This window comes from Lacerta agilis, chromosome 4 (assembly GCF_009819535.1).
Source record: "Lacerta agilis isolate rLacAgi1 chromosome 4, rLacAgi1.pri, whole genome shotgun sequence".
Taxonomy (NCBI): domain Eukaryota; kingdom Metazoa; phylum Chordata; class Lepidosauria; order Squamata; family Lacertidae; genus Lacerta; species Lacerta agilis.
In genome coordinates, this window is record NC_046315.1 from 38,998,694 (window position 1) to 39,025,946 (window position 27,253).

At 42.0% G+C, this 27,253-nt stretch overlaps 1 protein-coding gene across 1 annotated transcript in view; it reads left to right on the plus strand.

The window, feature by feature from the left end:
• The window catches only part of PTGFRN (prostaglandin F2 receptor inhibitor), a 51,583-nt gene extending 34,170 nt beyond the window's left edge, over nucleotides 1-17,413 (plus strand). Inside the window, exons 7-9 of the mRNA XM_033145879.1 lie at nucleotides 7,506-7,613; nucleotides 13,269-13,574; nucleotides 14,385-17,413. Coding sequence (XP_033001770.1) covers nucleotides 7,506-7,613; nucleotides 13,269-13,574; nucleotides 14,385-14,551 — 581 coding nt within the window. The 3' untranslated portion in view covers nucleotides 14,552-17,413. The remainder of the gene's footprint in view (nucleotides 1-7,505; nucleotides 7,614-13,268; nucleotides 13,575-14,384) is intronic.
• Nucleotides 17,414-27,253: the final 9,840 nt, after the last annotated feature.

Here is a 27,253-nt window from a genome sequence, read left to right on the forward strand (position 1 = left end):
TTCAATACTAGGGTTGCGAGAACTGCACTAGGGTTGCGAGAACTGTCCTATCCTGAAATGTTGTATGGGACCTGGATGCCCAGTTTCCGTGCTTGGTGGTGCTATTCCATGCGGTAGCTGTTAACTATTTTTAGCTTACTCCTGCTTAATATCCCGGGCAGTGAGCAATCCAGCCTCCTTGTGCTGTGCTTATGGAGCCCTGAACAGCTTCCTAAATTGTGCCTAGACCCTTCTGCAAGTTTGTGCTTCATCCCAACCAGGACCCATGTGTTCAGCAGTCTCTATACTTGCCTGCCTACAGGCCAGCACTAATATTCAGCATGCAGCCAATTAAAACTGTGTGTGAGTGCACTGTCGGTGTTTACTTTCTGGGGCATGTACCTGGGACTCGCTAATACTGTACAGCATGCAAAATGAGACTATCAAAATATTTATTTAAACACGTATATCCCACCTTCCAGTTCCACTACAGAATTCTCAAGTCAGCTCTGGCTAAATCAAGCCACAATGAGCCAGTCATAAATTTGAGGCTTGCCTTTTCCCTTACAGTTGGTACAAGTCACTGCAGTCTATCGGTGGGGCTTGCAATGGAAGGGGGGTGTTTATGCCCTTCCTTGTGCCCACTGCATTGTAAGAAAGGGCAGCTGTGTCCCTCACTATTCAGTAATGCTGTGACCCCACAAGCACTGTTAACCCTTACAATTCCCAGGTAGGATGAATCATGGTAGGCCAAAGCAGTTTCTTTCAGAAAGACAGTATACTGTGCAGAATACTGTACTTCTCAGCCAAATCCCTCTCAATTTATCAGGGACAAGAGGCCTATTATCCAAAAAACAAAAAAACAAATAAGCCCCAACCCATTTATTAATTCTTATTTTCACAACAATTCCTTTTGGAACTGTTTTTGTTAAAGTGCCCTCCCCTCTTTCACATTTTCTGTGAGAGAACACTATAATAATCTGCACTTTTCACTAAAATAATCATAGTAAGGCAGCTAAGGGGAAACTTGATGTAGATTTAGAAAAGTACGTGTGGTACAGAAATGGAGGCAGTGAGAGATTTCACTTTCTTGGGTTCCATGATCACTGCAGATGGTGACAGCAGTCATGAAATTAGAAGACGCCTGCTTCTTGGGAGAAAAGCAATGACAAACCTAGACAGCATCTTAAAAAGCAAAGACATCACCTTGCTGACAAAGATCCTGAAGTTGAGGCTCCAGTACTTTGGCCACCTCATGAGAAGAGAAGACTCCCTAGAAAAGACCCTGATGTTGGGAAAGATGGAGGGCACAAGGAGAAGGGGATGACAGAGGATGAGATGGTTGGACAGTGTTCTCGAAGCTACTAACATGAGTTTGGCCAAACTACGAGAGGCAGTGAAAGATAGGTGTGCCTGGCGTGCTCTGGTCCATGGGGTCACGAAGAGTCAGGCATGACTGAACGACTGAACAACAACAACAACAACGTGTGGTACGGAGAAAGGGGGTGGAGGTTTGCAAAATTATGAATGGCACAGGGAAAGTAGTTACAGGTGGGTAGCCGTGTTGGTCTGCCATAGTCAAAACAAAATAAAATAAAAAATTATTTCCAGTAGCACCTTAGAGACCAACTGAGTTTGTTCTTGGTATGAGCTTTCGTGTGCATGCACAGGGAAAGTAGTTAGAGGAAAGTATTGTTGTTATTCTCCTACTAGCTAGAACTTCGGTTCATCCAAAGAAGCTGACTGGCTGGAGATTGAGGGCAGCTAAAATTAAGGACAACTTCACACAGTGCTTAGTGAACTCAAGGAGTTTGCTGCTGTAAGTTGTGATGGCCACTAGCTTAGACGGCTTTAGAAGGGAACTGGATAAACTCCTGAAGGAGAATGCTGTGAGTGGCTGCTATGTGACTCTGTGTTCCAAGCAGTGGTCTTCCTGAGTCCCAGTTCCTGTGAAGAAGGGGGGGGGGCTCTTGCCTTCATCTCCTGCTAGCTGACTTTGCACTGGCACCTGGTTGGCCATTGTCAGGACATTCGACTAATGGACCTTTTGGCCTGATCCAGCAGGGCTATTTTTATGTTCATATGACACAATCCTACTTGGCCTTTTCCTTCTTTTTGAGGTGAAGCAAAAAGAGAGAATGTCAGCCTCCCTCCCCTGCACAGGCCCAGGATGGTGCTTTAATAATTCTGGTACGGCTTCTTGTCAATTGGTGGCTGGAAATACAAGCCGCAGCTAAAACACACAACGTTTTGTTTTTGTAATATCTTCTGCTGTGTAGTTAGCGCTAGTCGAAGAATGTACACAGAAAAAACAGTTATGACTAGAATTATGTGAGAGAAGGGCCTATTAAATGACAAGATGATAGCAGCTTCACAATAATAATGCAAGGTCTGAGGCCAGGGTAGATGTGAGTAATATTTTGGAATAGGAAGGGCTTGTGGGTGACATCAGTTTTTCCTATATCTCATACTATGGACATGCTGTTATATGCTCTGTGTTCAATGTAGCATTGAAAGTTGCATTCTTATGAACCTAGGATGGCCAGATAGCAACTGCTTGCTGCTACTGTCTGTTGGATCGAGTTTTGTGTGTCTCTCTCTGTCCCAGTGGAGGATATATTTTAATACAATTTGCTTCTTTGGCACTGTATTTCTGTGAAGGTTCACAGTTGTTTCACTGGGATCCTTAATGCATATTTAGTTGTGTTAGGATATGATCAACACAGCAATTATATGTATATTCCTATCTTTTTCTCCCCACCCCACCCCCTTTTTCAGGGTGGATTGATGTAAATCTAGGCAATTTTAAAAGGGAGGGTGAATCTGATTTAAATCAGATTTCTCAATGATACGTCATACTTCACCTCACTAGGGGTGTGGGGGTGGCGCTGTTGTCTAAATCACTGAGCCTCTTGGGCTTGCCCATTGGAAGGTCGGTGGTTCGAATCCATGCAATGTGGTGAGCTCCTGATGCTCACCCCAGCTTCTGCCAACCTAGCAGTTTGAAAGCATATCAGTGCAAGTAGATAAATAGGTACCACTGTGGCAGGAAGGTAAACGGTGTTTCCGTGTGCTCTGGCACTCGTCACGGTGTTCTGTTACACCAGAAGCAGTTTAGTCATGCTGGCCACATGACCTGGAAAACTGCCTGTGGACAAACGCCAGCTCCTTTGGCTTGAAAAGCGAGATGAGTGCCGTAACCCCATAGTCGTCTTTCACTGAACTTAACCGTCCAGGGCTCCTTTACCTTTTCTTACCTTTTTACCCTACCTCAAATAATGGTGCAGGACAGACTAGATCAGGGGTCTCCAAACTAAGTTCCGGGGGCCAGATGCGTCCCAATCGCCTTCTAAATGCAGCTTGCGGTCTGTCCGGGAATCAGCGTGTTTTTACATGAGTAGAATGTGTCCTTTTATTTAAATTGAATCTCTGGGTTATTTGTGGGGCCTGCCTGGTGTTTTTACATGAGTAGAATGTGTCCTTTTAATTAAAATGCATCTCTGGGTTATTTGTGGGGCATACGAATTCATTCATATATTTTTTTCAACATATAGTCCAGCCCCCCACAAGGTCTGAGGGGCAGTGGACCGGCCCCTGCTGAAAAAGTTTGCTGACCCCTGGACTAGATAGTCTAACAATTGTTTCAGCAGAACTCCCCACCCCACCTTTGGGGCAAATCATATTTCCTAAGCCCAATGCAAGAGCTGAGAACATCTCCATAGGAATCTTTTTAGAGTTCTTAACACTTCTGATTGAAAAATTGTTCCCATTTTTCCTATTACTATACTGCTCATTTTTAAAAAAAAAACCCTCCTTTGTAAATTCAGTGCCATTTAAAAGTAAAACAAACTTATCATTGAATCATAATACTTAATAAAATGACATAAGCAACAGAGAATTAAAGTGCATTTATCAAATATATGTCTGCAAACATACATACATCCTGATTATGAACACTTTTTGTTAATAAGTAGCACAGAGAAGGCTTTTAATGCTACACCTGGGTAATAACTACACTAGAACAAGTTAAAATGTCACAAAATATTTTTATTAGTATTTATTGAATTTGCATACCATCCTTCATCTGAAGATCCCAGAGTGGTTCACAACAGAAACACACACACACACACACACACACACACACACACTACAAAACAAGTATATAGTTCTAATAAGAATATAGTTCTCTAGAATACTTCATCACTGCAGTTAGTTTCCATCCTAATAAAATAGTGCAGCTTCCCCAGTGATGATAACATGAGTGAAAACTAAAAGATCTTCTTTGGAGGTTACTAATTATCAATATTATCTTCTGTTTTACACGATGGTGTATTCCTTAAGGTAAAACCTGCACAGTATCTGAGTCTTGCATAGGGATTGTGGCTCATGGGCCGATTGATTCGTATGATGCCCAATTGTTAGGGTTCTCTTTTGGGAACTTGGATGAGGAGAAGAGGTCAGTAACTAATGCCTGTTAAACCAATTGGGTTGTATGGTAGTTCTTGGGTTACTGTTGCCAGAATCAGGCGCCTTGCCAGTGTGATCATGGAAAGCTCTGCTGCTATCACTAACATGCTGCTAGTACTGGGAACAACCTGAGACCAGGAACTGGCATTCCAGGGTTGCCAGACAGAAATATGCCAACTCTGGAAATTGGGGGGGGGGGAGCACTTTCCACCACCTGTCCTTTCTGTAGCAAGCCAGCAGGGTTCTGGATATGGCAGTGGCTCTCTTACGAATCTCCCCTACTGAGTGTGGTGGGATTGCTCTAGCCATGTTCCTTCTGCTTTCTGCAGTCTTCACAAAATTGTGCCTGCTTATGCATAGACCATTCTAAGTGACACTGAATGTATGGAATACCTTCCATCATTTTTTAACGATTGACAGTAATTTCTAGGGAAGAGCTGTCATCAGGGACATAAATTTGGTTTTCCTCTTAAAGGCCGATAAGGCACTAGAAAATGCAGTAATTCCCTCTTAACTTGATACAGGATTAATTTAATGCAACTATTTTTGTCTGAAGTGGAAAGCATGTAGAACAGATTTTTTATGGCACTCTTCCTATGTAGGAATTGCTTTATCAGTACAAAAATTCAGCAGCGAGGAAGAAAATGTGCCCATCTTATATTTATATTTGCGATTCATTGGAATGGTCTTGATTATGTGGGTTCACTACATCCTCTGTGTTCTTGCAGTACTCTTATGTAAATATTTATTTCTTTGTTTTACAAAAAATACTTTTGCTTTTGCTGGGCATCCTTATTATCTAAGTAATTAGGGCAAGAGATAAATTCAGTCTCATGCTGTACGATACAAAAATGTAATTTAGGAGAGAAATTTGGTACCATGTTTATTTTGAATTTTGAAGTAATCACTGAGGTAGTACCAGTAACTGCTTCTAACAGTTGAATTTGGTCACAGTAAAATGTGTCTGTGAGAGAGGTTGTACATCAGGTTTCCCTTTTTTTAAAAAAAAAAAAAGTTATCTTAATAAAAATAAATTCTCTTTGCAATACAGAGGTTTGACTTCTATGGCTGATTCAGCATAGACCAGGAAAAAAAATAACATAGTTTGCAAGCTGCTAACATCCTTAACAGAAACTTGCTTTGCTGTTGAATGTGTCCCTTGAGAATATGGGTCAAGCCTGACTGTAAGAGAAACAGCAAATATTGGAGTACTAGTTCACTTCGAAAGAGCAGAAATCTCGACAAAGACTAAGGCCATGTTGCAGGAACATATATCTTTTCTCCATCTTTCTTTTTTAGCCAGCCAGGAGCAACTCTGGAGGCTGTGATCTTCAACACCATAGGAGCGGGATATTTCTTAATATTTTTGTTGATCTCCATAAGATTCTGTTGGAGCCTTTTTGGCCAAACACTGGAGTAAAAATGCTTTAAATAAACAGAGATACTAATTTTTTATTTTTTATTTAGTTTTTTGCTCAGCATCTCTCTTCTCCTTGTCTCATAACTGCTTTCTGTTCGTGGAGGTTAAGGGTAGGCTTTAATAGGTATAAGGTCCAAGATGGAGACTAAGAAGGCAGCTTAGGTGTGGATGCTGGGTGGCAGCCCCCCATGGCCATTCCTCCTGAGCTCCCCTAGCTAGTCCCATATTCCGGGCAATGGTCTTTGGTTGTAGCTGTCCTGGGCTGGCATGCTCTTTTATCAGGTCAGCTTCCCACGGCACATTACAAACAGTGCCGTTGGGAAAGTAAGCAGAGTGGCCGGCAGACAAGGCCATGCATTTTAGTAAGCATCAGACTTGCGTGTGCATCATTCTACCCGCGTGATGCACACTGGCACCACCGGTTTCAGTGGGGAGAGAGCAGGTGCCGCAGAGCAGGGAGTGAGCTGCAGCAAGGTATTTCGAGCGCAGAACTGTGTGTGGGTCTTTCACAGCCTGGCCCCTGCAGTATAGTATGCTGTCCTATTGCTAGTCCTCTATGTATAAAGAGGAAGGGTGTTATTGTCCTCTGTTTTAGGCAGCAAAATGTATTGGGGTGGACTTAGCGCATGTAAAACTTTATGTGGCTTGAGTACAGGCAACCTGAAAGATAATGCATCTGACCTGGGTGCTAAGGTCTTTGGATGAGCATGAGCACATTCGCTTGGTCCCATCAACACCCAAAGCATGGTTGGTGGTGACACAAGAGAGAGCCCGTTCTTTGGCTGCCCCCATATTCTGGCATTCCCTCTGAAGAGAGGTTAGATTGGCTTTCTCTTTGTTAACCTTCCACCGGCAGGCTAAGAGCTTCATATTCAGACAGGCCTTTGAAGATTAAAGTGCGGGCGATGCAGCGCTGGAATGCTGTCAGGAAGAACTGTATTTTAATGGCTGGTTTAAAATATGTTCCGCTGCATTTTAATTATTGTTTTTAACTAGTTTGCTTTTGTTACTTTGTATTTTATAATGTTTTAAATATTTTAAGCTGCCCTGAATCCCAATTTGGGAGAAAGGCAGAATATAAATACATCAAATAATCATAATAATGTAGCAAAAATTATATCCCTGGTACCATCAAAATATGCACGGAATACCATTGGATTTATAGTGCTTTTTAAAATCCTAGTTTTAATGGTGCCAAGTTAGAAAGCAAGTAAAGCTACCAGGTAGCCTTAAGAGCTCTCCTTCTGTTCTCATGAATGTCAGCACTGACTACAGAATGTGTGAAGTACTGTTGAATTTTCATAGAATCATAGAATTGGAAGGGAACATGAGGATCATCTAGTCCAACCTCCTGCAATGCAGGAATCTTTCACCCAACGTGGGGCTCAAACCCACTACCCTGAGATTAAGACTCATACTCTACCGACTGGTGCAAGAGCTAATTCTGCTGGTGTTGAGCACATGAAATGTTCCTGGGGCTGGACACTTCTTGTTTTGCTTCAGTTTTCCTAAGTACATTTTAGAGGCATGAATCTTTGGCCAGATGCAGTTTATGAATATATGTTTATACTAGGTAACGCTTTCTGTTTGCGTGTAATATAGGAGGTCACACATGAGAAATATGTGTTTTTCTTCATAGGTCCTGTTTTCAATGTCTCTGTGGAATCGCATAAAACAACAGTTTATCGAGGAGAGCTGGTGAAATTAGATTGCATCATCTCCATTGCAGGGACAGTACTCAGTCCAGGTATGATTTGAACCTCTTGAACGATAATGACTTTTCCTTTTTTCCCCGTTTATTTTTGAACATGCTCACAACTTAGGATGTGTTATGCTTGCAAGTAGAAGTTGGAATTAAATGATCCATTTCCACAATACCATGGAAAATCTCGAAGACTGGCCCCTTTTAACTTACATAACTTGCTAGCTTCACCCTTTATCAAACTTCTTATAATCTGAGTTTGATTATAATTATCAGGTGCTTCTGCAAGCTGCAGCGGTGCTTGGGTGAGTCCCACTTTCTTAGTCATACCAGGGAGCTCTGGATCTGAATTTTCCATGAAAGCATAGATGCAGTTGATGCAGCCCTAGATCTTGTGGAAGTGAGGAAAGAGATCCACACCTGCCACAATCCTACACTTCATTACCCACTGTTAACTCACACCCTTTCTGTACGCTATGAGATGCCAGCTGTTTGCCCAGCTGTCAAGACAGAATAAAAACTGTGGACAGAAGTTTTATCGTGCACAACTGGAGACGGTTCCCGGAGGACAGATGATTTTTGGAGCTATCTTTCAGGCCAATTTGTAGTGGCTGCCCATCTAATTTTGAACATGGTTGCTTATTAATTAATAGTTGCTGCCACACTGGCTAGTTTAGCAATGAACTAAGACTTTCTTTCATTACCTGAGTACTGTGTCTCAGCTGAGAATGGAACCCTGTGATGAATTGCAAGTCTTTAATAACTAATCTCAGCAAAATAGTACATCTGAAAGTGTCCACATAGTAAGAAATCCTAGTCCTTCGTGAGATAATATAAAATTTTGCTTTTGTACTCAAAATCCTGCTGTGGTTTCCCACCCACCCCCTCCTGTGGAAGAGTTGCGTGTTTAATCATCACTGTATACCTCTTGAAAACACACTACATCCAGCACATTTCAGAATATGCTTATTTGACTGAGCAGCCTGGTCGTTGTGGGTGTTTGGCACACAAATCTGGGCTTAGCTATTTTCAGTTAAGCTTTGCAGCTCACCTATACAAATGTAATTCTGATGGGTGTTTATACTTTTTATGCAGTATGTTGAGGACACATCTAGGGCAAACAATTCATTCTTCCTTAATCCTTAGTATTTGTGTTGATGTGTTCAAAGTGCTTACAGGAAGTATTTCAAAAACCTTGCTGAGCTGAGAAGCCAAATGCCCTTCTGTCTGTCAGCCTGTTCCTTTCCTTAAAACTTTTTTTAAAAAATCAATTTGTTCAGTAACTATAAGTGTTGGACCTTTAATTTGTTAACACAATACCATAGGTTACTTAATGTCCAGTGAATGGTACTGCCAAAAGTACTCCATTTAACTACTGGTCCAATCAATAAAAGGCAAAAACCTACAATCTGACAAGCAACTTTATACCCTTATTGCTAATCACTCCCACAATAAGGAAGGGCGAATTGGACTATTTCTGGTCCATATCACTTTTTCATGTGTTCACGCATAAGTCTAGTACATCCTTCTTCCTCGTTAATAATTAAGAATTGTGTTTGTATACATATTTCTAAATGCCTTCTCTCAAAACATACTTTGAAATTTTTATGACCCGAGAACTACAGATCCAGTCAGTTTGTATCAGAATTCACAAACATCAAATTCTTCAAGTATTCCTACCAAACTCTGCGTGCAATATGCACTTGGCACTGTGTTGCATTATAGAAATATACCACAAATGTGTCTACTTCTTCAGCCTTCTGGTTTAAGGTTCCCAGAAGGAACCAGGAGTGCAGCTGCCATGTTTGGAGCTGTTTCTACCCAGGCCAAAGCAAAGTGGTTCCTTTCCTTGTCTGTTTGTGTCTCTCATGTCCCATCCCCCCACTCCCTCGGGATTGGTTCTGCTACTAGTCTGTGTGATCACCAACCCCATTCAGTTACATCAGAGTATAAAGAGTTGACAGGTACGGGTAGTTTGGTTGTGCTGGATGGAGCCTCACCTGTATTTTACACCATTCAGCAGTACATACTTCCTTGCTGTTACTTCACAGCAAGTGTTGGATTACTAGAGCCATAACGCTACAGATATTTCATTAGCACTTGGTTTCTGATAAACAGAATCATTCCTATTTTCATTTTCACTGTAGTAGACTTAAAAGTCCTTGGTAGAGAAGATACGCCCTGAAAGCAGGAGTGAGTCACCTGTGGCTGTTGTGATGTTGTTGGACTCCAGCTCTCCTCACCCTCAGCCAGCATAACCCATGATTGGGGGGTGGGGGTGGAAGTTGTAGTCCAACAACAGCTGGAGGGCCACAGGTTTTTAGGCTAGCTTTTCCATAGGTCTGTGTGCAGAGTTCGTATTTTATGGACAAGCATTTGAATAGAAGACTTTAATATGCTGCAACTACAACTTGTAAGCACTACCGTGGGAATTACAGAATCAAGGAGAAGTCTCTATGTCCTTGCTTTCTTTTGTTAAATACAAATGGTCTCAGCACTGAGATTCGGCTAGGCTTAAGGAGCTCTATTCTGTCAAGCTAATGTACACAGTGCCAAGCAGATAGGCTGGGAATGGGACTCAGAATCTTGAAGGCTGATTGACCAAGGGAATTGACTAAAGGTCAGAGAGTTTAGAGTTGCATGTCAAATCAAAATGTGCACATAACTGTTTGCTTTACATGTCAATCCACTTCAAAGTTCCTCCAAGGAAGGAGGTTTGCCCCATGTTTTAAGGCTTAATTTGTCACAGTTCCAAATGCTATCTTTCTCTATCCCCAAAAATGCCACATGAGCTTCTCCAAAGTGTGACAAATATTATTCACATCTTAGAATAGTAACTGCCTACAGCCATCTCTCTTTAAAGTCCATTAGTATAAAAATTAAATCCGACCAGGACTTCTGTTAAATTCCAATGCATCTTGCTTCTGACTGATGTTTTTATTCCTGCTTCTGCCACTGTTTCTGCTTTTATTGCTGCTTCTGCAATCCCCGGTATTGTCCAAACTCACAAAATATTCACCAGATTTACTGAAATATTGTCCACATGTATTATAAATTTACAAAGGTTAATGTCAGGACCATGAGAGATGAAAGCAAAATGAAACTGTGGAAAAGATAGGTCGTTGCTTGAGACATGCTCCTCTTCCTAGAAGTTAAGTCTCTTGGCGTGTTCTAGTGTAATTGGATCAAGTTAGTCAGAAATGTGAAGTCCAGGAATGAGATGGATAGATATGTGGGTAATGAATGGCTTTAGGGATTGAAAGTAAGGTATCTGGGACATTCGCATCCCTCTGGTCAGAGATTCTGATAACCCATCTGGATGAAGATAGATTGTTCCCATCTGTTGGACATCTTAATGTTGGGTCTTGGGCAGTTTCTCGGATTTGCTGTCCACATGACAAACTACAAATATGCAAGGTTTTTTTAATTGGCTTCCCTTCAGCTACAGCAGACGAATAGACTGCACAGATGATGCAGGTTATCCAATAGAAATGATCCTATTAGGGTGCACAGCTTGTGAATAATGCTTGTTTCTGGTACCTTTTTTATCTGCAACAGAAGGCAGGATAACATAATTTCCACAAGGGCAATCAATAAACAGCTTATGACAAATGGCGGTAGCTAATAACAGCAAAAAAAAAAAAAAAAAAATCTTAGCGTGGCAAAAACCAAGCTAGAGACTTCTAGAGTTCTCTAGGCTGCATTTTGTATTTCACGTGGGCAGGGCAACTTTCATGAGTTACAAGATATAGACTGGGAGCCTCCTTCTGGCTCCCAGTCTATGTCTTAATGCCTCTGTAATCTTTATGCTTTTGATGAAGCTTTGATTTGCATTTCCTACTGTTCCCTGCAGACAAAAGCGTAGTTTTGCAGTCAAATAAACCCAGGGTGTACATAATTGAACCCCTCCTCCAATGAAACTTTTATTGATTTTGGTTTTGTAATTTTGGGAACATTTTCATTACACTCTTCTAGAGCCCTGTACATCTTCCATGCTGATATTATTGTAACTGGACGCTGTTATACTATTTTCAACTTCTCTTCTTAGATTGTGGTGTGAGTGTAATTTTAAGATGATTTATTTTATTGCTAGCCACCTTGAGTATTGCACAGAGGAACATGGGATATAAATTTAATAAAGATATAAAAATGTACACGTACTTAAGTCTCATGTGTAAAGCACCTTTCACAAGTCTAGTAAAAATGGATAAGCACCATGCTTCTTTTCAGATGAGGTAACTGCCTTCTGTTATCATGAACGAAATCAGTTGACATCCACTTCGTGTGAAGATTGTGATAATGAACTTTGGCTTTGAGGTATAGCCCAAGAGATATTGTAGCAGGCATAGTTGTGGTAAATCTACTCTTTGTAGTATGAGATGGTTCTTACACTTGCTTTCCAGCTCTCATAAGACTAGGACTAGAAGACAGTTGCAATGATTAAACTGCATCCTCAGCTACCAGTCTAATGAGGTTAAAAGTGCAGATCTGCTAATGGATTTAGTATAATCTTGCACATTGGAGGGAAGAATGCAGGATATACTGATGGACTCTGACTACCTGTCATCCAGTGTTAGAGGTGGAATTCAGTGCAAAGACACTTGAGAGAGATTAGTCTGTTAGTGAAATTGGAGGCATTTGTTCCTACGGTAATGGCACACCACCCAAAGTAGATATGTAGGTAGGTGATCTGAATTGGGGCAATGCATACAGGGAACAAACCTTGCAATGTCACAGAAACTTGGTTGTACTAGTGTCTGTAAGGCAACCTGCTTATACTTGCATTACCTCAGTTTTAGGGGCATACATTGCTGTCTGATACCATTTCATAACCCATGATTTGATGTCTTGTTTTGAAGGTTACAATAGCTTGCCCTTCCACCTTAAACAGGTTGGATATTCCTATGAGCATTACTATACTTTCCTAAAGCCATGCTACATTTTCCTCTTCTCTTCCCATGTCCTCATAAAAAACAGTTCAAGCATATCTTAAAACTATGGTAAATGATGCAAGAATGAACACATACTGGCCTGTAGTATAGTAAGCAAAACCAGAAATCTCAGATAGGAGCATACACAGCAATCTGTCTTGTCATCACATATGAATTGGAGATTATGCTTTAAAACAGCCCATTTATAATGGGAATATCAGGTTCAGTTTTTGAACTATGCAGTTTACCCAGATGGTGGGCAAAGAACTGTGCAGTAATTCAAGCTAGAGAACAGAGACTAGAAAAAGAGGACTGATGTGATGCCATCAAACCCAGTTTTACATCATATTTATGCGATATTGCAGTGAATATAGTGGAGTTAAATGCAATGTAGCTGGAGATTAACAAAGGTTGAAGGGCTGTCTCATGCAGCCCTTCTGAGTTCTTGCTTCCCCATCAATTTGAAGCAGAATATCAATCTGAAGCAGAATAACTGTGTAGTATTGCCCCAAATATACTGCTGCAAATGGAGCTTCTTATGCTAATAGTCACATTAACCCTTCCTTCTGCTCCTGACAAGCTTAGAGCTGAGGCTATTGCTCAGAAGGACCCAAAAATTGGAGACCATTCATTGTTGGATGCAATTAAGCCTTTTTCAGTTTAGCAAACTTGACAGAGCAAGAGGAAGCTCTGTACCTACCTGGGACTGTTGTTTCTAGTGATACCTACCTACCCTTTACATTGGTTTTGCTTGTGTTTCCCAATTCAGATGACATGTCCTTCGATGTCTCTTGGTTTGCCATGCACTCAATCGCAATGGACAGAGACCCCATTTTCCTCGCTTCATTAGATCGGAAAGGGATAGTCACCCAGGCCAAAAGAAATGGAAGCAGTGATGTCAGCTTGGAAAGAATCAGCCCCATGGAATTCCGTCTTAGGATTCACGGCTGTGAAGACCAGGACTTTGGCAATCACTACTGCTTAGTAACCCCCTGGGTGCGGTCAACTGCAGGGATCTGGCAACAGGAGATGGAGGTCAAATCCAAGCCAGTCCTTGTAACTGTGAAAATGGATGGTAAGAGTGCCTCCAATTTGTTTATATATGGCATTATCAGTTGTCATTGGGAAGTAATCAACATACTTTGTCTTTTAGCATAGTGGCAAACAACATAACAACATAATGCTTTCTACCATTATTAGTTTTTATGACTGCCCATGAGGGTTTTCCCGTTCCTGCATCACTAAGTGATGATCTAGGGAAAATCAGACAAAACTGTTAGAACGCACTAACATGATAGCCTGCAGTTCAAGTTCTTGTAGTAGTAGTTGCTCTGTTTTCTATTTGTTTTATTTCACTAGTTTGCATAATTAGTCTGCAGAAATCTGCAGTTTTCCTGTTGGATGTGAGTTGTTTGAAGCAACTTACATTTCATTCTACTGGCAGATGCTCATTCCAAGCCACCATGTTATGCTGGCTTACAGTGTTGTTTCGATTACTGGCCTTCATGGTAATTGGTTGCCTTTTAAATATAGATTGAACTGGACATTTGCTGGTGGAAAGTCTCAGTGCTTGATTCTTTTTCTTAAAATTTAGAATGGAAGGTGGGATGTTTAGGTAATCATAGATAACAGTATCTGACCAATATTTCTTTCAGTACTCTTAACATTTTTAATCTTTATAAATTGACCTGGGACTGCATTGACATCATTATGAATCTCTGTTACTTTCTCTGTCCAGGTCAGGTGCAAGTAACAAATGGCAAAGGAATACATTTTCTAACTTGCGTATATCCATATCTGAAATAGCCCCTTTTAATGTAAGAAACATTTACTCTCTCTGGATTATGCATAACATTTCTTCTTCTTCTTTCTCCCTCACCCTCAGTGCTGAATGCTTTCAAATTCCCACTGTTGATTGGCATTGGCCTGTCCACAATCATTGGACTCTTATCCTGTCTGATTGGCTACTGCAGTTCCCGTTGGTGTTGCAAGAAGGAAGTTCAAGAAACCCGACGAGAGAGACGCCGGCTTATGTCTATGGAAATGGACTGAGCTTCAAAGTTGAGGTGGATGCACACGTTTTTGGGAGGGAGGGGATTTTGGAAGGCCTGAGGCTACTCAGACTTGAGTGTGTCGAGCCAAAATGCCCTGACAACAATCATCTGACCTTCTCTCCTGGACCTAGAACTTCTCCTTTTACCAGTGTTTCACATTTAGAGCACAAGTAGTGTTTGTCAGCATTGAGCTCTTCTTCAAGTGGCACTTTTTTGAGGGATAGTTCTCCCCCCCCCCACAGGCAAACTGTTCCACAGTGTGCTTCCTGCAGACCTTTAGCTAAGACTCACTATCAAGGCTTGTGTTTAAAACATTTTCCCTTGTTGTTAAATAGGAAGATGGAATTGGAAGAGCTCAGAGGCAATAAATGTCTTCCTTTATAACTAGCTGATCCCTAGAGAAGAGAGAACAGGTTCCCTTACTCCAGACAGAATCTGGTGAGGAAATCCTCTTGTCTGCTGTTGGTGGGATTGGAATTCATCCTAAACTAAAACTTGGATTGTAGTTTCTGAAGTCTTTTTTTTTTTTTTAGCAACCCTGCAAAGGAAGTAGGCAGCAATACAAACCTTTTCTTACAGTGCCCTGCCTCCCACTGTGCTTCATATTGTGCCCACTATTATCATACTGATAAGAGGGGCTTGAGCTTCTGTGCCCTGCATATTCCTAAGAGCCTCAACATGAAGTGCCACCACTTTTTCCACTTCTGCTCACTGTGCTGGTGAATTTTTTTCATAACGAACATGTCACCTCTAGAAACTGTATGGAGACCGCTAGATGTTCTTAGGTGGGTCGTAGGTCTACCTAACTCAAGGATCAGAAGGTCTAAAATTGAGGCAGAATCCTCCTTGTACAAACATTCCTGACTTGAGGCAAGTAGAAAAAAGTCACAGAGAGCAGTGTGCCATGACAGATTAAGGTGCACCAGGACAAAGACCCCTGCAGATCAGTGAACAAGAGTCTAGATCTGCAACTTGTTATTGGGGAACTTACACAATTGGTTTTGCAGCCACCAAGTAGACTTTGGCAGATCAGTGTCTGCAGTTGTAACTCAGGGTAGGGGTAAGGAGGGAGGGAGGAATATAGTTGATATACATGGGGGATAGTGCTCCTTTTCTGGATTCCCTTGTGCATGCCACATAGTGCAGCATATCCTTTGCTGACACACTAGGATAAATGATCATGATAGGGATCTCTGGTGCTAAAGTAGAGGGACCTAGATCTTGTCTTCCACATACCTTTATCCCTTATCCAAGGAGCTGCCCCTGTGACTTAAGGCATCTAAATCTTCCAGCACAGCCAGCATATCTAAGCAATAAGAAGTCAGAACAGAGGCATTTTCCAGAAAACTTTAGGCATTAAACATGTGTGACTTCAGTCAAGCCTAAGATTGAACATTCATACAAAGAGCAAATAGTCATTCTGTTCTATTGTGCTTGGAGGTGAAGTTGACCTGCAGAGTAAACTGGTTAATACAAGTTGAATGGAGATTGTGCACATACACAAGGAGGCATGCAGGATGTTATGCGTGTCAACATCAACTTAGCACATTCATCTGAAGGCACAGGTGTTGTTCACAAATCACCAGTTTCAGCTTGCATTGACTCCAGTATATGATTGTGCATATTGCTAGGTTTGCAAGCTTTAATTCTGGGGTGTCCAAACTGAGATTCCTGAAAGGTTCCTTGAGAGCTGCAGGAACCCACTGGAAATCTGCAAACTTTAAAGTTGTTTGGAGTCAACATGGATAGAGTCCTCCAGAAGGCTTAGTAAAAATGAGAGTTCTAGTTGGCTGACCATGGTAATCTGCCCCTTTGGGGCCTTCTCTGTGGCAAACCGTTTTTGCACTTGACATTTAGAGCATTGCCCCAGGTGGCTTATATTTAATCCGACATCCTACCCATCTAGACAAATCCTATGTCTTAACCTTTCATATTGCAAGCTAATGTTTTAGTTGCATTCTCCACATTGTAAGACTTATTTCTTTCTTTTTTTAAAGTGGAGCAGAAGCAGTTGTCTAAAGCACAAATTATCCTTCCATGCATATTGTGTCTCGAGTCTTTCTGTTCTCACATTTTGAGGGATAAACAAAAACATTTAAATGCAATAATTATGAAATGGCTTAGCCCAGGAAAGTTTAATTTTCTTTGAACACTCATTGCACACTTTGCCTCTCCATGGAAAGAAACTCAGGGTTATTTTGGTTCAGGGATTCCCTGCCTTTCATAGCAAGGTTCTCTCAAGTTGTTGCCCACACTTCTTAGACCAGACGGTGGGGAGCTATTTTTCTTCTAAACAAATCTGGCTGATAGGTTCAACTGCTCCTTTTGATTTGGGGTTATGCTTTCTTGCTTGTACTTAGGTTTACCCTGAATTAGTACCACTCCAGAGTCTCCTTCCAATTGTGCCAATTTTATATTGTTCCTCTTTTTAAAAAGTAGTTCTTCTGTCTCTCCAGAAAATATTTGTTGCTTCTGTTTTGTGTTAACTCTCTCTGGTATCTCTGTGGAGAAGGAGTTGCATGGGATTCAGTTAGGTGTTCAACAGTATTTGTCAGAGTTGCAGTCATGGAATCAACAGTCAAGCATTCTAAGGGCTCCTGTCAACCCTGATTTGTCTCTTCCCATGCTTCCAGCTCACAGTTGGGAATTCAGGACACTTGGAACACGAATTGGGTAACATTTCAAAAGCATCTTTCTTAAAGGACAGGAAAACGTTTTGGTTGATTTTGAAGAAAGGTTTTAGGCACAGCTCTGGAAGCTTTTAAAGAAATGTGTTCAGCATGGCTTTGGAAGATATGAGTTGAACAGTTAAACGATGCTGTGTAATGTGTTTTTTACATTGAAAATAAATTGTCTTTTTTATAAAATCGTGTTCTGTGGTCATTGTGTTAAATTACATGTTCCTCTCCTTTTAGATGTGGTGTTCAGTGTACTTTATGGTTTCCACTGCATGGAGTGGTGTATTATCCCATTTTAGTCAAAGGAAAATGAAATAATGTTGTTGCTTGTCTATGCTGTCAGAAGTCAAAAGTAGCCCTGATCTTCATTCTTGACCAGTCCCCTATTTTGGAATGTCAGTATTGATGCATCCTGCTCTAAAACGATGCACTGAATATCTCAAAATCACCATTAGTTTATGCTTTACAGTCCACTCTGTATTGACTTGAGGTGCCCCTGTAATGTTTTTCTCTCAAAGGGTTTTTTTGTTTTGTCTGCAATCTCTTGCTTTACATAATTAGCATATTACCACAATTGTACCATTATCATTATTGAATTTGCCAACAATAACAGATTGTCCCAGAAGTTTGTTAATATGCTTGTTCTTTTACTATACACATTCAAATTCTATTGAGTTCAAAGCTGAATAGTTAGGATAGTTAGGTTGATTTGCTAGGTTCATTTATTTTAATTTTATTTTTTTGGTAGCAGTTTTGTTCAGGGAATGGTATTCAGTATGTTTTGAGTCTGGGGCAGTGAGCTTCAGCAGGATCTTTCTGCCACATGTAGGCTGCAGTTTTGAAACTGATCGGAGGAACATCATGGGAGGGTTGTTTCTAGCTACCCCACACCTTGCCTTTGCAAGCGGCTACAGGAGATGGACACTGAGCAACATCATGGGAGAGGTGTTTCTGGGACTAAGACGAAACTGCAACGCTCCCTTGCTAATGGATAGGTAAAGGTAAAGGAACCCCTGACCATTAGGTCCACTGGCAGATGACTCTGAGATTGCGGCGCTCATCTCACTTTATTGGCCAAGGGAGCTGGCGTACAGCTTCTGGGTCATGTGGCCAGCATGACTAAGCTGCTTCTGGTGAACCAAAGCAGCGCACAGAAATGCCGTTTACCTTCTCGCTGGAGCGGTACCTATTTATCTACTTGCACTTTGACGTGCTTTCAAACTGCTAAGTGGGCAGGAGCAGGGCACGAGCAATGGAAGCTCGCGGGGATTCGAACTGCCAACCTTCTGATTGACAAGCCCTAGGCTCTGTGTTTTAACCCACAGCACCACCCGCGTCCTGCTTGTTATTTAAGTAATGGGGGGGGGGTGTTATTACTATATTTGCTGTTGTTTTGCTACATTACTACAAAATTGTTTAAAATGTATTCCTGCTTTCTTTGCCGTAAGCCACTTGGAATATGATATTATTGCTTTTTTGCAGAAAAGCGGCATACAAATAAAACGAATGAGTGATGTGTTGAATGAGCTGGTAACGGGCGAAATTGAGTTAGTTCTGTGCCTGTGTGGCAGTGAAGCTCATTAGCTAAGCCACAGTTAAGTGGGCACATGTTTTGGGACTCTGGTCATGACCCATTTCCCTTCTTATCCAGAACTGCTTGCAATTTTCTCCTCAAGATGAAGACAAGCGAAGGCATCTCTATATATCTTGACAGTTCAAGCTGCGTATCAAAATCTGCCAAGAGGCCTTGCAGAAATACTCCTCTCAAGCCCTAATTTCTGTACCACTTACTTGCTTTTGTTCTTCTTTGCTTCACTTTTCTTCTTTTTCTGACAGATGAATTAAGTGGAATGGCTGGATGCAGAGGATGGCAGAGCTGCTGTTTTATTAATGATTATGTAGAAGAGGAAACTTGGGCACATAAAGCTTTTCTCATCCCTGAACGGCAAAGTCCTGCTGACAAAATTGCCTCTCTTACACTGGGATGGTCTGGTTCTGGGAGGGTTTTTGTGGAATCCCTCATTACAGTCAAACTCCAGCCCTCCAGATGTTTGGGACGACAATTCCCATCATCCCTGACCACTGGTCCTGTTAGCATGGGAATTGTAGTCCCAAACATATGGAGGGCTGGAGTTTGCCTATGCCTGGTCAATCCACTTCCTGTAGAGATCTAGACTTGCTTCAGCAATTTCCTTCCATGGGGGCGGTGGACCTACTGGAATGGTCTTCCCCCAGAGGCTTAAGGAATCTGAAGACTTCCTGTCTACTTTTGGAGAGCTTGCATTTGTCATGGGCTGTAGCTCTTGCTGAAGTCCTAGTTGCTCTGGGGCAGGAATGGGGAACTCCCCCCCCCCCAACCATAGGACACCTTGGCTTCTGGGCAACCCTCCAGTGGCCAAGTGCCAGTGCTGGTGGCAGGGAGGAGAAGCAAAAGTGGCTGGAGGAGCTAATGTGCATTTTACATTTGAACACCCTTCTCTGTCCTCCATCTAGGCATGCAAGGACGAGTTCCAGCTGGGCAAAAGCATTCAAGGAGGGTGTGAAGCAGGAGCAGTGAAGTGTGTGGCCCAGAAGGTGGAGTGGCCTTGGGAGAGGCCTGAGCTTCCTCACCTCTGTTCTAGGGGACTGAAGACCACTTTTGAATGGGCACAACGCTCACCTCCCTGGTTTACTAGAAAGTGAGGGGAAATGAAAGGTAGGGAAGATGGGCAGAACTTAAGTGGCAGGCAGCAAGTTGCGAATCTGATCACACAGCTCATAGCTCCATGGCTGTGAAGAAGCAATACTTTTCCACCACCGCTGTATCTGGAGCGTGCTCTGCTGTGGAGTTTTTACAAGTGGCTTGAGGCTCCACTCCAACTTGGTGCTGAGAGGCATACTGTGAGATGAGTTGATTTGAGGCCAATTTAGGGTCAGTTAGTTAAGACACTGGCCAGGTGAGCATTGACAGTTCTTCCTTTGAAGCTGGATGAAATCTGTTAAAAAATACTTTTTCACTGTATCTCCTTCATAGACTAGCCGGTTTCACCCCCCCCCCCACAAAAAATTCACATGTGCCACTGTCTTAAGGGATGGGCAGACATTTTGGCAAGGGGTGATTAGCTGCATTTGATGAGCACCTCAAACTAGTTATTTCCAGACAAAGGAAAAGGTGGTTGTTGCTTTGAGATCCATATTTCCTAGGATTCACACTTGAGCAGGCAGCTTTAGAAAAGCAAGGATTGTGTGCAAGATTTATAGCAGGTGCGTAACAACAGATTAAGAAGGGGGAAGGGCTTGCCACAGAGAAGTGCTCAACCTGTGTGGTGTTTGGTTCTTGTGCTGAAACTGAATTGACAGCCTGCATCCTCTGTTTAATCACGTTAATGATGCTACAGTGCTCTAAACTACTGTACAAAAGTGTCAGCTGAGTCCTATTTGTGGGAATTGTAAACACATTCCTATAGCCCTGCCTGGGGATAATTCATGGCCGGGGAGGGAATTCCTCCATGTTCCAGAGTCTTAGAAATTAGTTTTGGCACCAATGAAATGATTTATATGCCTAATTCTAAAATTGTGTGGCCACAAAGACTGGAATCAAGATACCCGGTACCTATGTTTGATGGTGAATAGCATAATCCAAGGGACTAAGCCATGCAAAATCTGGAATGACTTTTGAGTCCCAATAGTGGAATCCGGATTCTGTCACAGGCCCATAAAAATCCCCATATTTGACAAATAACCTCTGAGGGAGTCTGTCCTTGACTCATGGTATCCACTAGATCCTACAGATGGACATACAAGTGCTTGTTTCATCTGCTTCTCCATAGGAACACTGGGCTGAGTTAGATGTTCGCTATTTGAGGCTGACCCTCATGTCTCCTCACTATACCACTGTACGTTATTAGACACTTTCAGCATGGTGTTGATGGAAGCTGCTTGTCTACTGAATATAAAGCATTGAGGGGAAACCTTGAAAACATGACCAAAGTCTAATTCTATGTCAAATGTTTGCAAGGAAGGGGAGAACAAATGAAGTTTTGTTCTAATAAACGTTCGACTCTTTAAGGCACTTGTAGCTTTTGAGAGGGTCTGAATCGTTCTTCCTGAACGAAGCTTAGCCTTCGTGTGAAGTGAATGAGATGCGCTGAACTACGATGTGCAATCTGCTCCGAAGCTGTTACGTTTCTTTGTTCCAGAGTTGTTTTAAATCTCTGTGTTTATATACAGGTCAGTTTATGCAGCGGAAAGCTTCGGGTTTCTCTTTTCTTTTTACTGTTGGTTGATCCCTTTCAGAAAGCACAAATGTGAATGAATATAAAAAAAAGCACAGACCTGATCAGAGGCATTTTTTAAAAAGGAAGGAAAAAAGAACTCCAGGCTTCCAGACAAAGCTGTTCAAAATCTAATGGACCTTGAGAAATAGAGACAGACGCCTGTGGGTAGTCCCTTCTAAGCAAGTTAAATTTTCAGAGCAGCAGCAGGAAGAAAACCCAGTTTATATTGCGTGTGGGGTTCTATTAACAATCTGAAACAAAAGAATCACTTAATGTTGATGGGAATGAAGAGAAGCTGCTGAAATCAGGTTAGCAATAGGACTTATTTGCATATGCATATTCATCACTTGATTGCTTGTATCAATTAAACAGGTGATGTTCACTCTCTTAAGATCCTGTGAACAAGCAATTGCCAGTGCTTTTTTTCTGGGGGGGACCCAAGGGTATGCATAACCCTAAACATTTTGTGAATCTTTGCACTTTTATCCATTTACTGTATTTATTTTTCCCAATCTGAACTATAAAATGGTGATTTTCTTGAGTCAAAAGGAGAATACCCCTAAACATTTTTTAAAAGAAAAAAAAAGCACTGGTAATTGCTATATATGCAGCAATCTTTTCTAGGAGTCTTAACAGACTCCCTCCAACAGACTCTGCTCTGAAGGCAGCCCTGTTTAGGGAAGTTTTTAATGACTGATGTATTTTTAATCTTTTGTTGGAAGCTGCCCAGAGTGGCTGGGGAAACCCAGCCAGATAGGCAGGGTATAAATAAATTATTATTATTATTATTATTATTATTATTATTATTATTATTATTACTCCAAGTCCTAACTGAAGATAAATATGTTGGATTGCAAAATGACTGCAGTCTAACAACAAAAGTTATTTTATTGGTCCCCACAATGTTAACGTGAAATCCTCATTGGGCTCCTCCAAAATCTAGAAATCACTGTCTTCCTGAAATTCCGCTGCTTTGGGGCTGCCGTCACTGTCTGAAATTTGCCTTATCAAGTTGTTGTTCTCTGCTGGTTTTTTTAGATGAATAATAATTGATGGCTGTGCATACTTTTAAATCCTGCCTTTTTAATAGTCATTTAATTTCCCCCTTCTAAATCTTCTGCTTCTAGAAATGCTGTAATGGAATCCAAGCTTCTGTCAATCTAATTAGTTTTGAAATGCAAGTATCTCCAGAACTTAGAGACCTAAATAAGCAGCTTAATATTAAAATCCAGCTTCTTTCCCTAGCACTTAATACTTTTTATAGCAAAACTGGAATTATTGTTAAACAGGCCTCTTATTCCTCCTGCCTCCGTGACAAATGGAGCAAAATGACCATAATAGTATGTCATGAGGTTGGAGGGAAGGCAGCCAGTTACCTGTGACACCCCTTCAGCGCTGACCATCTGGAAGCTGAACTTTTTAAAGATTATGATTCTTAATAAGATGCTAATGCAGCTGCAAATCCCAATACAGACGAGATTTAAACATGTTATGCAATACTTTCTAATACCATGCTAACGCCTAGTTAGGCAAGTCCAGCAGTGGATAAAAGTGAGGCAGTAATCTTTTTTATTTTTATTTTTGGCAAATGCTACCATAAAACGAGCAGTCCTTTCGTAATGAAGTTTTTAACAGCAAGAACAGTTGATGTTGTGCATCTCTCTTTGACACACTTTGTTTTTTAAATGGCCAGGAGATGCTCCATTTTCCTTTAAAAACAACACAGTTTTGTCATCTACAGTTGTGATATATTCGACAAGAATGAAAATGTGTTCTAATGACTCTGAAATCTAGTAAGACCCAGAGAAGCATGGTTTTTCAGACCCTTGCGTATAATTGCTAAATATCAGGCAGTTGCAGGCATGGAGTAGACAAGGTGTTTCAGAATGGTCTTTTTATCGCGGATGTATTCTGCAAAGTGTTCTTTGCACAGTATTAGCGCAGTAGGGCTGGATTTATTCTGCTTCAGCTTGCTGGAGAAGGTAAAGCGTAACAAAAACGGGGCAAAAGTAAACCAGAACACTTGCGGTGTTAAGAAAAAACCTAATGGACTTCAGCAGGAAGTGACATGATAGGCAGTTCCTGGAAATGAAGCAATGTGACCACCACAAAACCTTTTGCTGGCACAAACATTACTGAAAGCAGGATCGTGTGTGACTGTCCCAATAGCATCATGCTTGCAAGTAATCATGAATGTGCAATAAAAAGGATGTCTGAAGAGGTTCCAAGTTGGGAGAGGGTCTTTCGCTAAGGGCATAGGAGAGCTGGTGCATGTGTGGCTGAAAGTAAAAGGCAGAGTTAGACAAGTTCTTAACTGGAAACAAAATTATTTGAGGTGGAGGGGGAAGTGTCCATGACACCAGAGATATTTCCTTTTTCAGAGACTTGAGAGAGTTATCTTGCATGTAACAAGTGGTAGTACTGATTTTAATGTTGTTATTTATTAAGTTTGTATGCTGCTCTTCAGGGACGTGGGTGGTGCTGTGGGTTAAACCACAGAGCCTAGGGCTTGCCAATCAGAAGGTTGGTGGTTCAAATCCCCACGACGGGGTGAGCTCCCGTTACTCGGTTCCAGCTCCTGCCAACCTAGCAGTTTGAAATCACAAAGTGCAAGTAGATAAATAGGTACCGCTCCAGCGGGAAGGTAAATGGTGTTTCTGTGTGCTGCTCTGGTTCACCAGAAGCGGCTTAGTCATGCTGGCCACATGACCCAGAAGCTGTATGCCAGCTCCCTCGGCCAATAAAGCTAGATGAGCGCCACAACCCCAGAGTCGTCTGCGACTGGATCTAATGGTCAGGGGTCCCTTTACCTTTATGCTGCTCTTCATCCAAAGATCATAAGATGGCTCGCAACAAAAATTCAAAACTGAGAACACAAAGTACATACCGGTAATAAAAGAAAAACAAACACAAAACCCTTCCACAAACAGGGAGCCACCACAGAAAAGGCCCTTCCTCATGTTGCCACCCTCCGGACTTCTTGTGGAGGAGGCACATGAAGAAGATTGAGAGCCTGGCCTGCCGCATTACCAAGTCTGCTATGCCACTTTCCTTGATGACAGCAAGACCTTCTGGGAAGGTCCTCTCTGCAGTCATCAAAAGCGCTGGACCAGAAAGAGGAACATGTTTTCCCCTCCTCAGAAAGACGTGAGTTGGTCCTTATAGTTGTGTATTGTGCACACTTTCATAATGGCACTTAAACCTGAAACTGTCAATTCCCTTAGTATCCAAGTGCCTCACATAGTTTATGCATCCATCCTTATAATGTATTTATCCTCATCTATCAATGTTATCTCTTACTAGCAACAAAACCCATTCAAGGATGACAGGAATATCAATTTCTAGAGTGGTAGTTGTGTTCATATGTTACAGCAGAAACAGAGTCTTATGGCAGCTTAAAAGCTTATGTGAAAATAAATTGTTGTGGGTCACAGGCTGCTTCATCAGACACAAGGAGTGTAATCCTGAGTTATGTATACGTATACACATAGTTGGAAGTAGGATGCCAATGCTTTGGGAAGTGCCAAGCATAGGGCTGGCAAAGCACTTTGCATAGCTGTTCCCGCTTGATAGCCACCTGGCTGTCGGACACTTAGGAACCACAGCTGGATCACCGTGATGCAGCAAACAGGTGTTGGGCCTGCTTTCCCTTTCAAATGCACGATTGGGAGTGTACTTTAAGGCTCCCAATGCTGAGCTGGCAGCTGTGTTTCTGCCTGCCCCGCACCTGATGCCACATATGGGCATGATTTTGGGGAAACAGCCTTGCAGGCCAAATTTGAACCCTTGGCAGGCCATGTTGGGCCCGCAGGCTGGAGCTATCTAGGATTCCAGGCAGGGGTCTCTTCCAATCCTACCCAGAGATGTCTGAGACTGAACCTGGGACCTTGTTCATGCAAAGTGGATGCGCCATATATGAGCTTCAGTCCTTCACCAAAGTAAGACTGAATTGACAACTTCTGTATGAGGAATGCGGGGGGGGGGGGGGAGAGAGAGCACCACCTTGTCCTTTACCTATGGCAGCAAAATTTCTTGGGTTGGCCCCAGATTGTTCAGCAATAAGGTATTGTTGACACCGAGAGAGTTTTTTGTACTTTTATTTCTGCTGAAGTACTTTTATTTTCACTTCCATTCACAGAAGGAAGGTCAGCAAATAGGAGCACCAAAGGTACGTTCTACAGCATCGTTGATTGCCTTGTTTAATAAATGTCCCAAACTGATTTATAGCTTTGGTTGTTAATGCAAGATGAACACAGGCTTCCTCAGCTGAGCTGAGCTGAGCCTATGGTCAGACCCATGTTAGAGAGGTAAATAAAAAAAAGCCCTTGAAGGGTTTTCCTGAGTGCTTGGAATGGATTATATATCAAAACAGATGGTAGCTCTTTGACAAATAGCGCCTAAGCCATTTTCATGCTATGAAAAAAACAACACGTAAACAAGCAGCAGTGTTTCAAGGCTGGGACTAGACAGATCCCACCTCCTCATTTCATGGCGGCGGCATAAACACGGAGTAAGTGAAATGCAGTGGCATACTGTGGAGACTTGTAAGTGACAAGCAAACCTACAAAAACCATATTTAAAGCACTATGCAGTACTGTTGTTGCTTTTTAAAAAATCAACCAATAATAAGCAGACTTAATGGTCAGCAATGAAGTCAAGAGCATTTTTGCCTAGTGTTGAAATGCCATCAAGGAGGAAGTCGATTGGATCTTCCTAAATGAAGGAGTTCCATAGCACAGAAGCTGCTCTATCTCTTCCCTGTTCCCACCTCTAAGGGCAGACAGACCCGGCCTACACCGCCTCCAGCAGCAAGATCCACAGGGGGTGGCAGATCCAGCGACAGCAGCCACAGCTTCTCTTCCAGTTGCCGCCCCTTCCGACTGCCCCCAAGGCAAAGAGAGAGAGAGAGAGAGATCAGAGAGTGAAGTCCTGCAAATGCCTCCCATTTGCTAAGAATCCATCCCAAGGAAAGGGAGACATTCCTGTCCAGCATTTGCTTCCTGGTTTTGCAATCTGCAAATGCAATTAGCATTTATCACTTCCATTCCTATGCATCAGTTACAGGTAGGTAGCCGTGTTGGTCTGCCATAGTCAAAACTAAATAAAAAATTAAAAAATTCCTTCCAGTAGCACCTTAGAAACCAACTAAGTTTGTTCTTGGTGTGCATGCTCATACCAAGCTCATACCAAGAACAAACTTAGTTGGTCTCTAAGGTGCTACTGGAAGGAATTTTTTTATTTTTTATTTTATTCCTATGCGTGTTTAAACAAGGATGCTTACATACAAGGAAGTGTGACTGCAACCTTCGTTTTCATTTACTGCCTTGCATCGGTCTTCTGCTTTCTCCTTCTGCCCGGCTCATGAGTCCCCTTGTAAACAAACCTCCTGCATTTCAGTGGAGTTACTTTCAAGTGCAATATGTGTTTCTCATCCAGATGTGCAGTGTTCACAGCTCCCTGTGCCAGTTGCTGGTGCTGACTGTCCCCCCCCCCACCCTCCAAGAAAAACATAGTTTTGGGTGTTTTGCACAGGGAGGGGGAAACCATCTCTGTGCAGGCTGCGGCTGCTGTCTTAAGCACAGAAAACTAAGGTTGGGGGGTGGCAGCGGTCAGCATCACCTTTACCCTTCCTGAACTTTATATTGAATGAGAGAAGTGGCCTATACAACAGCAATGCAGTTTATGCTGTGGCCTTTGCTATAAGAAATTGGCATGTGTGTATTCTCGGGGCACAATTTTCTAATTCACCTCAGGTGCCCAAATCCC